Genomic DNA, 16,082 nt, shown 5'->3' with positions numbered 1-16,082 from the left:
ATTATCACTTGTCCGTCTTCTACATTTCAAGTATTACGTCATTTCCTCTAACGGTGCCCATCTCTTCCTTGTTCTTATTGGACTTCTTCTGCATACTGGTTTATATTTTCCGAATTTTTAAGATAATCTGACTTTGTAAAGTAGTACACTATCTAAATGATTACTTCACTGCCTACTGTTGTCTTCAATTGAATTTCTTACGTTAAATATATTTAGTTAATTCCTAACGTCGCTGTTTCTTAATCTGTCTGCTTTGGTACAGTGTTTCACAGCCCTAAGGAACCTCGTTTCCGCTGCCTGGATCTTATTTTCCGGTCGTTTGCAAATGACCCACGATTTGATTCCTTAGAGTAGTGTGGCGGCGGCTGTTTCTTTATAAAATGTCATCCATGTTAATTTTTGTGTCTTGTTTCTAGAGTTGTTGCTCCACGTAAGTTTCCAAATTTTGCTACTTTCTTGTCTGTATTTTTGTGTGATATCACATCACAGATTATTAAAATGGCTGATCTGTTCTACTTCTGAATTTTTACCACTATTTATTCTTATGGGGTCCTTGCAGTTAGCGTACTTTTCTTTTTTGCAGGTCATTCTTCTTCTCTATTGCAATTGTCACAAAGTCTGTATACGAGTATAAACTCAATTCAGAGCAGTCTCCTTGGCTTCACTTCACACAGTATTTTTTGTGTGTTTATTAAGTGGAATGTGTACCCTCTTTTCTCCTTTCTGCTCCCCTGTTTGCCTCCATTAACTTTACAGAGAGGTTTTTATCCAATTCAACATATCCTAAGTGTTTCTCTCAATTAACTTCTGCGTGTTTTTGAATGGCCAGTTTCATTACAAATTATTCGTGAGTTGTCGAGCTTCCTTTATGAAAACCGATTTATTCTTCACGTAATAAACTCTCTAATATTACAGTTAATCTGTTGTCCAACTTAGCCAGTGACAGTTTAATACTATAATTTCTTCAAATATTTCTGATGTGCAACGTCATAATGTCAAGGATCTGTCGCTAGACCTTTCGATTTCATGCTTTAGCGACATTATTGTCCTGCTTCGACAGGTAGCCCTATATTTACCAAACGTTAGTAAAACGAACATTATGTGAACTATTATGCCAACATTTCAATTATGCCAACATTTCATTTGCAAACCTGTTGCAAATTAACTAGGTTCACGTCTCCCTCAGCAGTTTGGTCCCGTAAGACCTTACCACAAATTTCCATTTTATGGAATGCAGCATGCCCTCCTACTCTCCTGCTGTGCAGAGATGGGAGACTGCGACTTCTATGTCCTACACCAACTCATGGCTGGCTTTCAGCTCTGAACAAGCTTATAACACTCTGTTCCTTCTAGCCTCAAGCTGTGCTCACCACTGGATACCTCCAGTTCCGACCCCCACTGCTATTGGCAACCAATGTTGTGGATGTATGGTAGACAATATGTGGGGTGACGAATGCCGCAAACATCATTGGCCACTTGAGGCCTCGCACTCAGGGGGTTCCTTGTAAGTTAACTTCCTTGTCATGACCCAGCTAAAGTAAGCTCCCAGGGCTGCAAAAGATAACAAGTTCCCATCACTATACTAAAGGGAAAGGGGAGGAAGAAGAAGTAATTAGCTGTACAGTCGTTGGCAGTAGCGAATACTATCTGCACTTTTCATGCATCGCTGAAGAATCGAATATACTGACTATTGCAATGTGCATATTACATTATAAAATAGGTTACGTGACAGTTTTGTCATAATCTGCCACGTAACAATGGCCCTACAGTGACAGAGCATATGCCAACTATAAACATTCTGGTCACACATAAGACATCATTTCTGGACCTTTAGAGTACTATACATTTTTAATCCTAATAGATTGTTGCTACTTTGCTATTCTACAAATCTTCAGAGCATTAGTTTAATTGATCTGGCTGTCTTTATTTCTACAAAAGTTAGTGTATTTTATAAAGTATTTTTTTGCCTTCTCACTTTCCTGCTTGTTGAAAATCCATAAAAGACAGCGTATTATAGAAGTATAGTACCACCATTACTTAACTGCTGCCGGCCGAAGTGGCCATGCGGTTCTAAGCACTGCGGTCTGGAACTGCGAGACAGCTACGGTCGCAGGTTAGAGTCCTGCCTCGGGTATGGATGTGTGTGATGTCCTTAGGTTAGTTAGGTTTAACTAGTTCTAAGTTCTAGGGGACTAGTGACCTCAGCAGTGCTCAGAGCCATTTGAACCATTTGAACTTAACTGCTTTCGTTATTGATGTAAAGAAAATCATAGGAATATCGATAATTCTCTTTTGCCTGACAAGAACCATGTTAATCACTTTCTTTCAACCGACTGGTAACAGGGCAAAGCACTCACAGTTCCTGTAAGGAGCTAAAGGTGCTGACAGATCTCTGTGAAACATTCTTGGTATTATAAGCTTTCAAGGCATCTGGTTCACGTTTCTGCACTGATCATCCAGAAAATTATGACCAGCTACTATCTATATAAACCCGTCCAGGCGATATCACCGCCACCTGGGGGTGCAATGACTGGTAGTTAAACACAGGCGTGGTGCAAGTAGTATCAGTGAGCGTGCAGCCCGTCTGTAGAATGGGGAAGGCTCGCGATCTGTCTGAGTTTGAGCGAGGGTAGACCGTGAGGGCCCGGAGGCTCGGCACGAACATTTCAGAGACTACACGATTTATCGGGCGTTCGAGGAGTGCTATGGTGACTGTCTTCAAACCGTGGCAAAACCAAGGTGAAAGCACGGCATTGGCAACTAGGACCTAAATGGGCACATGACCATCGACACTGGTCGTTGGGGCAGTGGCAGAGCGTTGCGTGGTCTGAAGAATTCCATTACTTTCATCACACCGATGGGAGGGCGTGAATCCGTCGTCTTCCAAGGGAAAAGCTCATTGACACCTCTACTGCACAAGGGAGACGAGCTGGCAGCGGCTCCATTATGCTCTGGAGAACATTCACGTGGACATCCACGGCTCCAGTGGCGCTCGTGCAAGGCACCACGACGGCCAAGAAGTATTGTACACTGGTAGCAGACCACGTACACCACCTCATGACGAACATGTTTCCCGACGGCAGTGGCGTTTTTCAGCAAGATGGGCCTGCCGGAGTGGCCGAGCGGTTCTAGGCTCTACAGTCTGGAACTGCGCGACCACTACGGTCGCAGGTTCGAATCCTGCCTCGGGCATGGATGTGTGTGATGTCCTTACGTTAGTTAGGTTTAATTAGTTCTAAGTTCTAGGGGACTGATGACCTCAGAAGTTAAGTTCAAAATGGTTCTGAGCACTATGGGACTTAAACCTAACTAACCTAAGGACATCGCACAACACCCAGCCATCACGAGGCAGAGAAAATCCCTGACCCCACCGGGAATTGAACCCGGGAACCCGTGTGTGGGAAGCGAGAACGCTACCGAACGACTACGAGATGCGGGCAGAAGTTAAGTCCCATAGTGCTCAGAGCCAATTGAACCATTTGAACCAGCAAGATGATGCGCCCCGCCACAACGCCAGCAGTGTGAGGGAGTGGTTCAAGAAACACAGTGGCGGGTTCTATGTGATGTGCTGGCCCCACAGCTCGCCAGATCTGAACCCTATCGAAGCAGCTGGGGTGTGACTGAAAGTGACGTAAAAGTTCATCGCCGGCTCCCCAGGATTTATGGGAATTAGGTGACCTGTGTACGCAGATATGGTGCCAACAGCCTCCAGTGACCTACCAAAGCTTCACTACTTCCATGCCACGACCCGTCGCCGCTGTTATCCGTGCCAAAGGTGAACATATCGGTTATTAGGTAGGTGGTCATAGTGTTCTGGCTGATCAGTGTATAGCGCTAAGAAAAGAATGCCGGCCGCGGTGGCCGAGCGGTTCTAGGCGCTCATTCCGAAACCGCGCGACTGCTACGGTCGCAGGTTCGAGTCCTGCCTCGGGCATGGATGTGTGCAATGTACTTAGGTTAGTTAGGTTTAAGTAGTTCCGAGTTCTAGGGCACTAATGACCACAGATGTTAAGTCCCATAGTGCTCAGAGGCAATTGAACCATTTGAACGAAAAGAAGTTCGTCCGATGGAGGAATTACTTACTCATTTGCACAACCCATGTCCGTTAGTACTTTAGAGGAAAATTTTGGGATTTAATCCAAAATGCTGTTACGTAGATTTGAGAAGAGACGTCATGTTAAAATCTTCTTGTACCTTGCCGAACAAATAACAATTACAAAAAAATGGTTCAAATGGCTCTTAGCACTATGGGACTAAACTGCTGTGGTCATCAGTCCCCTAGAACTTAGAACTACTTAAACCTGACTAACCTAAGGACATCACACACATCAATGCCCGAGGCAGGATTCGAACCTGCGACAATAGCAGTCGCACGGTTTCGGACTGCGCGCCTAGAACCGCGACACCACAACAATTAGAAAAATTCTTTCTGTCTGACAGGTTCTTGCTACGCAATGTAGTTTTGTGGACGTTCAGATTAACTAACAACGATGTGTATAGAATTTATTGGTATCTCTTAGTTTCTCAGAAATGCCGAGAACACAGATTTCAAATTAGTGGACGGTGATGGAATCACTCACAGACTGCAACAAGTCAATTATTTTAGAGATCGAAGTTGAAAATACAGTATATAGTCCAGTTATAGAACGAGAAGAAAACAAAGCTTCAGAGATTTATAGTTCAATATTTGTGATAGTTAACTTGTATACTGCGAGAAAATATTATGTTACCTATGCCGCATGGACTTGTCTATTTATGATAAACGAAACCACTGCAAATTATTTGTATGTCGTTGTACAGCACCTACATTTCTTATTAGCTGAGGAAGTAAAAACTGAACAATTTAAGTGTTACGTTGACACACAATCTTCTGATAATGACAGTAAACTGCGCTTAACTACATTCTGTGACTTGAATGTATGCAGAGTGATGTGTGATGTTTTTCATGGCTGTCTTATCTTTCACGATTTTTCGTTGTTTACACACACTGGTCAAAAAACCTGGGGAATCAGTCAAGATACCTTGATGCAACTGGAGGAGAACATTCTGACCAGGGAAGCTTGGAGTAAACCAACGCAGCATTGCCGCAAAAGTTCAAAATTCCCTTCCTCTCACCTGAATAGATCAACTATGGACCTATGGAGCAATGTTTAAATGTTAGGGACGTCAGTACTGGTGCTAATGTTTAATTATAATTAATAAATCCTTGTTTTGTTCTTTTTTTGGTTCGCTAAAAATAGTTGCACATAACTAATGATCAAATATAAATCTTGAGAGATAGTAGGTATCGGCTTTTTTTAAATATCTGCGCTCTACTTTCAAATTGTGGAAAGGACTCTGTGGATTTCATATCTCGTGTTTGCTAAAATACGCTTTGTATTATGAATCATATCTTCTGAGCTTAAAAAGTAAATTTGTGTGTATGATCGATTTTTAACACACAAAGTAAAATGTGTTTTAATCTCCTAAAGGTACTACCGTCTCAATTAAGAAAACTCGAATATTTTATTTTCGTCTTTTAGAGACGCGCAGTAAAAGTGCCATGACTGAATGGCATCCTAAAAATAGAATTTGTTATATTCCTATTTGATTTGAAATTTGGGAGCTATAGTATACTTGCAGCGTCGCTGACTTATTTATATATTGTGGAAACGTGGTTGCACCTTGAGTAAATACAAATCTGAACCATATCCTCCCGAATGCGAATCCAGTGCGCTAATCAAAAGTCGGAGGACACTGTGAATATTGGCATACCGAAGTGGGTGCAACGGCATTAGAAAGATTCAGATCCATGTCCCGCCATCCATAATTAGATTTTCGTTTATTTTCCTAAATGGCACCAGTGGCCTAAATGGCAATGGGTCCTTTAACATGGCTGTGGGCAGTTTTCCCATTCCACTGTCCAGGTGAGTTAGTGTTCCATCTGCAGTGACCTCAAGTCGACGGGACATTACTTTTAGCGTCTTTCCTTCTGAACTGAGCAGTACTTTTTTCCTTGTTGGTATCGGTTTAGTGTCGAGCCTAAAAATCTACACATTTTTACTATATGTACAGAACATGAAATCGGAGCAAGTCCAAATTTTTGGCAAGACTCGTCTTAATATCATGTGGGATGGATCAGCATTGGTGACCGTGCGAAACATGTATTTTAAAGATTCCATGGAGAGAGCGGACCCTTCGTGTTCTGCCGTATGTTGCTCTGTTTGGCAACTTTTTGTATTTTTTGTTTCGTTTTCTCGTCCTAATTGAACTGAGTTGGTCGGAGACGTGCAGGGAGGTGAGCATATCATACCACTGTTACGCCATCGTCACTACACTCCACAGACTGGGATTGAATCCTACTGAATACTTGTGAAATTGTTTTATGAGCCTTATGTCTGCTTCTCCTATAACTGTTATAGGCTTAGAGAGTGCACCTCTTACGAACTTCTCATCAGAAAATAATCAAAAGGGAACGACAATGAGTTGCTACTTCGCAGTAGATGTGCAACATAAATGAGTAAAATGATTGTAGTTAGTTGTTATTCACTCTCTTATGAGCTACGCTACTTTTGTTAAATTTATCGTCTTGTGTGTGAACCATACAGACTAGAGATAAAGTGAACTACAGGACTGTATCATAGTACACCTTAGTACATTTGAAAGTAAAACTTTCTATGAATTAATTTTCTCTTTGTAAACGTACTTTCTTAATGTATTCTATCCACAGTCACCTTTAAGTGCTGAAAGTTAGGGCGCTTGCAAATCGTTTTCGGAAGCAATCTTGCTCAACTATTTTGTTGTCCGCAATGGTTTATAACGGTTCCTGCTAGAAACGTGAAGTAACGAACTGAGAATTATTCAATACTCGGAATGCCGCGTCCGTATGGGGAACATTGTCACGGTCCCATATAACTCTTTGAATTTACAGCTTCCTTCTACATATATTCGTAAATAATTTAAATCTGCCTCTAAAGGACGAAATCAAGTAAATAGAATCGACCTGTATATTTTCATTTTGTCAAATAATATTCACTTAGTGGACAATTGATTTGGTAATAGTACTGAGGGTTACCGGCATGGTCAGTTAACTTGTTCAGTATAGATTAGTCTAACTAGTACCTCTCCTATAGAAAAGATCCAACGAAGAGCAGTACGTATCGTTACACGTTTATTTAGTAAGCGTGAAAGTGTCAGGGATGCACTTATTCAAACGTTACAAGAGAGCCGTTTTACATCACATTGTGGTTTACTGTTAAAATTTCGCCGGCCGGGGTGGCCTAGCGGTTCTAGGGTTCTAGGCGCTACAGTCTGGAACCGCCCGATCGCTAAGGTCGCAGGTTCGAATCCTGCCTCGGGTATGGATGTGTGTGATGTCCTTAGGTTAGTTAGATTGAAGTAGTTTTAAGTTCTAGGGGACTGATGACCTCAGAAGATAAGCCCCATAGTGCTCAGAGCCATTTTAACCATATTTTTTGTTAAAATTTCGACAGCGTGCGTTCCTAGAAGAGCCAACCAGTATACTGCTCCCTCCTACGTATCCCTCGCGAAAAGACCATGAACGTAAAATTAGAGACTTTAGAGCTCACACGGAGGCTTACCAGCAATCGTTCGTCCCGGAGACCATTCGCGACTGGAACAGAAAAGGAGGTAAGCAACAGTAGCACGATCAGAGCGTGAAACATGTCAGTCGCACAACAGTTTTCCAAATGTTACTGCGCCATCAGATAGACCACCAGTGTATCTACATGTTATTTCCTGCTGTTTACCTGCTACGGTCGCAGGTTCGAATCCTGCCTCGGGCATGGATGTGTGTGATGTCCTTAGGTTAGTTAGGTTTAAGTAGTTCTAAGTTCTAGGGGACTGATGACCACAGCAGTTGAGTCCCATAGTGCTCAGAGCCATTTGAACCATTTTTGAACCTGCTGTTTACCTAGTAAAAAAATTGTAGACAGTACGTTCTTATATGTATTACTTCTAGATCTACGACCATCTTCCATTGCTAAAATATGGCAGAGTGGATGAAACGGAAACTATAAATCCTCCTAGCAGTCACTTAGGTAAAAAGGAAAACTATCTCAGATGTCAAAAAGCTCCCTAATTTCAGCACTTGGTACAACCAAAGTTATCATTGCTTCTAAATCAAGAAATTGTACTTACATAAGGTAAGCATTTAAACCCATCTGTAACACGCTGAGCTGAGTACACTTAACCGTAGACTGGAAAAGGGCGAAAATGAAGAGACGTCAGCAATCCATCAGCATTATGGTCACAGACGCCAGAATAAAAGCATAAAATCTTCTGCGTCTGTGTTTGATACTCGCGATTTCTCACTTTAGTGGCTCGCTGAGTGTTCACGTATTTTTGTTGTGAGGTGCAGGGATAACGTATACTCTGGTGTTATGGGAAACGTCACATTATGTTAATAGTGGACCGCCGTTATTTGGATGACCGTGATTAATATTTTTCAATGAATTGTTTTGTTTGTGTTGTTGTGGAAGTTTATAGTAATGAAAGGAAGGTAGAGGAAGGAAACTGATGCCTACTCTCGAATAGGACCAGTCGGGTCACGGAGCTGAACATTCCCATCCAACAGACGAATCCTCATCATCAGTGTGTTATTTGACAAAGTAAACAGAATTCCCAACTATAGCGGAAAATTAGTTGACTATGTCAGTAGGAATAATCCTATTCTAGCACATAACAGAGCATACTGTACAAAAATGGAAAGTTTTAGCGGAAAATATTGTCTTAAAATTAACACCATTCAATAAATTGGAAATGAGTATCTTAAAGCTGAGTAAATTGGTAGTGAGAAAATTACGGAAGGAGGAATAGGATGCTGATGGGAACCGGAGTTTGAGTATATAGCTTTCGAAAACAAGCATAAATGTATTGTTAGGGGGAAATTTGAGAAGTAAAAAGAAGAATGACAACTTAACACCATTTATCTCACCGCAGATCTGAACTACAAGGTTAGTAATGAAACTGAAAATGTCTGTTTAGATGATTTCACTTTAATAGGTAAAATGTTAAGCAAATGGTTGTACCCAAACGGTGAACCACTGTTATGAACAAATGATGCGCTGGACTACAAATGCCCTAGCCATTTGTGTAAACGATACATGGATTCACACGTACTATATTGTGAACAAACGGAAGGTGGAAGCGTATCAAGAATTATGTCAAGCAAAAGTACCGATCAGACTTTAATTTCTGCTGAGCATTTAGCGTAGAGCGTGACAGGGATCTATTTGTAATTAAACAAAATTGAAAAAGAAAAGCTGTCAATTGTTTTGTGGAATGGTTCGTATAAAAGTAAGAAATAAAATATTTGACGCGCCACATTTTCTGTACATGATTTCGAGTATCATTTAAAGGCATGTCAAATGTTTCTCTAATCTATTTTATTTCTTACTTTTAAGCAAGTCATTTTACAAAATATTTGACTCTCTTTATTGCCGGCAGCGGTGGTCTCGCGGTTCTAGGCGCGCAGTCCGGAACCGTGCGTCTGCTACGGTCGCAGGTTCGAATCCTGCCTCGGGCATGGATGTGTGTGATGACCTTATGTTAGTTAGGTTTAATTAGTTCTAAGTTCTAGGGGACTGATGACCACAGCAGTTGAGTCCCATAGTGCTCAGAGCCATTTGAACTCTCTTTATTTTTAACTTTTGTTCAGAAACCAGCAAACAATATATCTCAGTATTGGTCGATATTCTATTATTAAGTGCATGTCCATCAAGAAAATCAGAGAAGCTTCCGTTTATACTGTAATTTGATATTTAATTTATTTTTTCACCATGAAAGAAAAAAATCCGCAATTTCAGCTGCAGTGTAACTTTTTATTCGCAAAGTAGCTAGTTCCTGAAGAGATGAACTTCTTGAATATTCATTTACAAAGCTCGCAGCAGCTGTTCGTAAAATATTTCAATTTTCCCTTGTATCGCGTATTAAATTTTTCTTAATTTCTATGGTTCTTTCAAGAAATTAAATCTTTTATTTGCAGAGCTACCTCTCACGCTAATCATTGTGATATCCCAAATGTTCATTTGTTGATTGGTTGTTTTGGGGGGAGGAGACCAGACAGCGAGGTCATCGGTCTCATCGGATTAGGGAAGGATGGGGAAGGAAGTCGCCCGTGCCCTTTGAGAGGAACCATCCCGGCATTTGCTTGGAGCGATTTGGGGTGTTCATTTGTCTTCCTTCGTTAGGCTATGAAAATTCCTACAAAAATCCATTGTGTGATTGCTAGAGGGTCTCGTTTTCACATCGCTTAAAAATTTGATAAAAAAGTCAGACTGTATGCAGTTGGTGTCTCCGTTTTCTTCCGACCCTGAGGCGTTAACACGACGGTGCTGCCATTCTGGCTCCTCTTTCCGGCTAATAAAACGTCCTTGCTCCTTCGAAACATTGCAACGACATTTTGTATTTAACACAGAGCATTGGCATATGCAATCGTTTCCCCTTCTCTCGGAAGCTAATTTCTGACGGTAAAAAATTCTTGCAACACCAGGATTCGAACGAGGTACCTCCGCGGGGGTTAACACAACACTGACGTCGTTTCAGCCACTGTTAGCAGGGAGGCTTGCGGTATCTTGAATAGAGCACGGGTGACGTGTCGCTGTGCGCCGGAGCCACGACATACAGCTGGCGGCAGATAGCGGGACTTGATGGCAAGCGATTAGTAGCACTCTCGCCGTGCCAGCGTTCTCCTATCAGCACATGTTACGTGGACTTCTGGAGCAGAGCCTGCGTCTTATCTGCTCGCGCTTCTCTTTACGGGCGTCTTCGGTCGGCGTAGTGTACACGGCATGTTTGTAAAGGTGTTCGCTCTCGTCCTCATCTCTGCGCTGCTCGTTACTTCGCAGGTAAGTTCTCTCGAATAACATGTCAACATTCCATTTGACCTTTCCGCTGTATCTATGGAGCGTCACGACAGTAGCAGAAAACATATATTACGGGGTATGAGGTTAAGCGTGATTTTCCTCAGCATTATAAGCTACAATTACAGCAAGTACCTATTTTCAGTTTGTATCGAACATTCAATGCAAAGGTGAAATGGTAACTAAAATGTTGCTGGTACTGAGGAGACAAAAATAACTACTTGCATGATGGACCAGCGTGTTGTTGCTGTTGTTCATGCTACTGCGTAAAAGGAACGATTTTTTTCTTAACCATAATTATCTCACCAGTGATTAGTCACAACTATATACACGCGCTGTTATTTGGAGCTCAGGGTGATTTGTCAGCATGATATATCACGATCTACACATTGGACCCGTAGAACCTTGTATTTTCTGTGTGTTTCACCCATATAAAAAATAATATAACACAAGGAAGCCCTTATGTTCGCATGATACTTCATTTTCACCACAAGTTAAAATCTATCATCTCGATGTCTATTTAAACTGTAGTGAGATAATTAGCTACAATACAAAAAAACGTAATTATGTGAAATTTTCGTGTTTGTTCGCCTAAAGGATAGTTTGAAGTTTTTGATTACCAGTTGATAGCTACGATGACTGTTTTATTCGACTACGTTCTAATCGGTACAATAGATGGATGGTACTCATTCTGCGGCCAGTAAGTTTTTGGAGACGTATGTGGGTTACGTCCGAATGAAAAAGCTTTCTTCAGTCTTAATAACGTACAAAATACTCATTTATGTGATCACAGTTAAGTGTGAATGTGATACTGATAATAGTAATACTTATCTGAAGCTTTTAATGCACATCAGTGAGTCTCCAAAGTAAATTATTCCCGAGCGGTTCCAATCAATTTTTAAAGAAATGTTTAGTGAAAGTGCCGTACAATAACAAGAGGAAGATAATTCTCGTAACAAAGAGAGAGAAACGTGTAGTACCCTGTCCGATGACAAGATTAGTGACGAACCTCCGAAACCGTCAATCGTATAAATGTTTCCCGGGTTCGATTCCCGGAGGGGTCAGGGATTTTCTCTACCTCATGATGGCTGGGTGTTGTGTGATGTCCTTAGGTTAGTTAGGTTTAAGTAGATCTAAGTTCTAGGGGACTGATGACCACAGATGGTAAGTCCCATAGTGCTCAGAGCCATTTGAACCATTTTTTGTACAAATGTTTTGGTGTAATACTAACAAGCGATATGAAATGGGAGGAATCAAAAAATCGTTGTTACGGAGGTGAATGGAAGATTTAGATTTGTTGTAAGTTTTCTGGTGGAGAGTTGGACGAATGTGTTAAGAAATCACATAAAAGACGTTAGAAGTTATGAAGTGGCTTAGTAGCCCTAAATTGAACGAGTTCAGTTGGCCGTTGTAGCCCACTCGAAAGTTTAACAGAAATGCCCATGTAATTTAAAGGTGAATCCTTGGAAGAAACACTACGCTTCACTCGAGAAACTCGGTTGTGCATAGAGTAAACTACGGAAATTCTACCTCTAAAACTGTATACCTCAAGTAGAAACCTTAATAATCTGAGAGATTAAGGCTTATCCAAAGGAGTGTAGGCAGTCATTTTTCTGTCGTTGAATGTGCGAATGTGATAGGACTTACTGCTGGTAAGAAATGTCCTCTGCTTCACACAGTCCAGTTGGTTGTTGAATATGTTCGTAGATGTACATATTCAGTGCAATATTTATGAATAAATCTTAACTGCTAATACCGGAGGGTCGACATATTTATTCCTTCCTGTTGGCTCTTGAAGTATAGTTACTGCAGCACAAGTTTCAGAAGCAACGACTACACAGTCCTGTTATAGTTGACCTTACCTGATGCACTGTTGAACTTCTAAATCATAGTGATTACTTTTGACTGTTTAAAATTGCCCGTTCGGCCATGCAGTGGGAGGGGGGTGGAGGGAACTTTCAAAAAGCTTCGAAAGAGACCTCCAACGCTGGTAAATACTGAAGAAATTCTTTGCATTTCGGATCTATGTTAAATGTCCTGCATAATATAGTCCATACTTGATTTAATCTAGTTGTCAGGAAGACAACCTTCAGTTCAAACACATCGCCCTTCTTGAAATATTAGAGGAAAGCATCAGCGGATATACCGTTGCCCTAGATTCGCTAGGCACATGCTTTATCGTATGACCTCCTAGAATTTTGATCGAAAGTAGCAAGGTTTGCGCAAAACGGAGGAAAACAAATGCTACATAACAGTGAAACTTTAATGAACTTTAGCTGTGAGCATAGCACTGAATGTCCCCTAAATTCATGGTACCTCTAAAGCTATATTTAGCAATTTTTTTACAAATAATTATTAATGTTATAATTCGTCATAGGATACTTAATACGTTTGGCGTGTAAACTGTAGATTTACGTCAGAGACCTCGTGAAAACTTGCACGGAATGACAGTACGTCGCATGTGGAGGCCCTCGATATAAGGAAATGTTTCCACAGCTGTTCCTTGTTTGCTTCGGCTGTGCGGCGCTCACATGAGTGCCGCAGTTCAGCTACAGGGAACTATTTGAGTGTAAAACGGCACTAGTCATCAGTAACAGTGTGTCACGGTAGGCATAGTGCATTACAGGTACGAATTCCTAATATGTGAACACTAGCTGATATAACAGCCAGAAACTGTTAGTGAGGGTGCTAGACAAGTACACTTTGAGAACGACTGTTACCCCCTTTACGTAACTGAGGCCGCTAAGACACAATTGTGACGGCGCTCGAGTCGGAAGTAACTGGTTCGAATCTTCATATCAGAAGGATTTTTCAAGGTCAATATTTGATCTGAGTTAAATACAGATGGTGTCGTAGCGTTCTTGATCAGACTTTCCAGATACGTCCCGCATTAAGTTCTAAATCACTCTGTAGCGCCTGTGGAGTGAGGGCCTGTGGTATTTTGTAGGTGATCCGTTCATCAGAGGTGGCCTTGAAGCGCGTTGGTCCCCTCAGTGGCGTTACTACTGACCAAAACATGAAACAGGAAGAACTGTAATGTTGTGCAAGGCTTTGCCTCATTTTGAGAAAACATACATGTTCTGCAGTGTGCAGAGCAGCGGGATTGAGAGAAAGGTAAGGGCTAGTAGGTATTTGGATGGTAGCTAATGCAGTCCCTGATGTTGAGGTTTTGTTGAACCTTTATGTAGCTTACATGTTTCATCTAAGGGCTACTGGTGGAAAATCTCCTTCATGCAGTGATAACAGTGATTGTGCAGCAGAATTTGGTTGGCTGCAGCCATGGCATTTCCATTTTGAACAGTGTGATTAGTGAGTTTCTTGGTGTATTCCTTGAACTGTGTATTTGCTGTGCAAATGTGACAGATAATACAGTGTGATAGTTTAAATGGGATGGTGAGCTTAATGATGGTCTAGTGTGCTATGAGAATGTATTGCATGTTGAATACTGAAGAGAGGGAACCAATGCTTGTGGGGTAAATTTTGTGGCTGTATCTGTGAATATAAATCAAAGAATGCAATGAAAAACACAGTGGTAGAGCAAGTGTAGGTGAGAATTTTAGCAGGAGCCGTGCATTTTTTGAGAGCAGAAGCAGTTGGCTTGTGATGATTCATTCTTTCTGTCTGTCTTCATTTGAGAATATGACTCTTCCTATATGCAAGGTGAGCAAAATTTGCTGCCTACTATAGCAGAAATGGACCCATAGAAAATGGCTTATTGTTTGGATCTGTTACGAAAAAAAACAACGCAGCGCATTATTTAGCGCACTGAACTCGTATTCGGGTGGATGGCGGTTCAAAATCCCGTTCAGCCGTCCACAATTACATTTTTCGTGGTTTCCCTAAATCACTGAAGGCAGACCTGAGACGGACACGGCCTATCTCCTCACTCAATCTGAGCTTGTGCTTCATCTGTGATAATTCGTTGTCGACGGGACATTTAACGTTAATCTTCCTTCCTTAGAGAGTAGTAAGCTAACTGCTGGCGCCGCGTTTCACACACGTCTCATCTATAATTATCGGCAAAGGGAACACTCCACGCTCATTCATCGTCACCTACACTAAAGAAAGCCTTTCCGATTTAGGATGCCGAACCCTGGAGGATATCGTCTGCAACAGTGTCATTTGCATTTACTGTGTTTGGCGCAGTAGCTACAACGTCCGCTTTTATGTAGGGAGGCGTAATGTTCAGTAATAAAAAATTGATAAGTTACTATATGTGTGTTAGCGATTTTATGTAACGTGCTCAGATTTACAAAATGGCACATGAAATGATGATTCTGTACTGATACTGCAGAAATAATACGTCTACGAGTATCGATTTTCTGTGTGAGCTGGGTGAGTAGATCGTGGATATCTATGGTACTACAGTACCTATAAAGAGATACGCAATACACATGGCAATATGCAGACCAATTTCTTACAGATTCCTACAAATGTATCAGCTCTCACATTGTTGTTGTTGTTGTTTTTGTTGTGGTCTTCAGTCCTGAGACTGGTTTGATGCAGCTCTCCATGCTACTCTATCCTGTGCAAGCTCCTTCATCTCGCCGTACCTACTGCAACCTACAGCCTTCTGAATCTGCTTAGTGTATTCATCTCTTGGTCTCCCTCTACGTTTTTTACCCTCCATGCTGCCCTCCAATGCTAAATTTGTGATCCCTTGATGCATCAGGACATGTCCTACCAACCGATTCCTTCCTCTAGTCAAGTTGTGCCACAAACTTCTCTTCTCCCCAATCCTATTCAATACCTCCTCATTAGTTACGTGATCTACCCACCTAATCTTCAACATTCTTCTGTAGCACCACATTTCGAAAGCTTCTATTCTCTTCTTGTCCAAACTATTTATCGTCCATGTTTCACTTCCATACATGGCTACACTCCATACAAATACTTTCAGAAACGACTTCCTGACACTTAAATCTATACTCGATGTTAACAAATTTCTCTTTTTCAGAAACGCTTTCCTTGCCATTGGCAGTCTACATTTATATCTTCTCTACTTCGACCATCATCAGTTATTTTGCTTCCCAAATAGCAAAACTCCTTTAGTACTTTAAGTGCTTCATTTCCTAATCTAATTCCCTCAGCACCACTCGACTTAATTCCATTATCTTCGTTTTGCTTTTGTTGTTCATCTTATATCCTCCTATCAAGGCACTGTCCATTCCGTTTAACTGCTCTTTCAAGTCCTTTGCTGTCTCTGACAGAATTACAGTG

At 41.4% G+C, this 16,082-nt stretch overlaps 1 protein-coding gene across 1 annotated transcript in view; it reads left to right on the top strand.

Moving 5' to 3' along the window:
• Positions 1 to 10,571: 10,571 nt before the first annotated feature.
• The window catches only part of LOC126298505 (uncharacterized), a 40,429-nt gene continuing 34,918 nt past the window's right edge, over positions 10,572 to 16,082 (top strand). The window contains exon 1 of the mRNA XM_049989841.1: positions 10,572 to 10,847. Within this exon, the coding sequence (XP_049845798.1) occupies positions 10,791 to 10,847 (57 nt within the window). The 5' untranslated portion in view covers positions 10,572 to 10,790. The remainder of the gene's footprint in view (positions 10,848 to 16,082) is intronic.

This window comes from Schistocerca gregaria, chromosome X, assembly GCF_023897955.1.
Source record: "Schistocerca gregaria isolate iqSchGreg1 chromosome X, iqSchGreg1.2, whole genome shotgun sequence".
NCBI classification, from domain to species: domain Eukaryota; kingdom Metazoa; phylum Arthropoda; class Insecta; order Orthoptera; family Acrididae; genus Schistocerca; species Schistocerca gregaria.
This window is presented reverse-complemented; position numbering and strand designations above follow the sequence as displayed.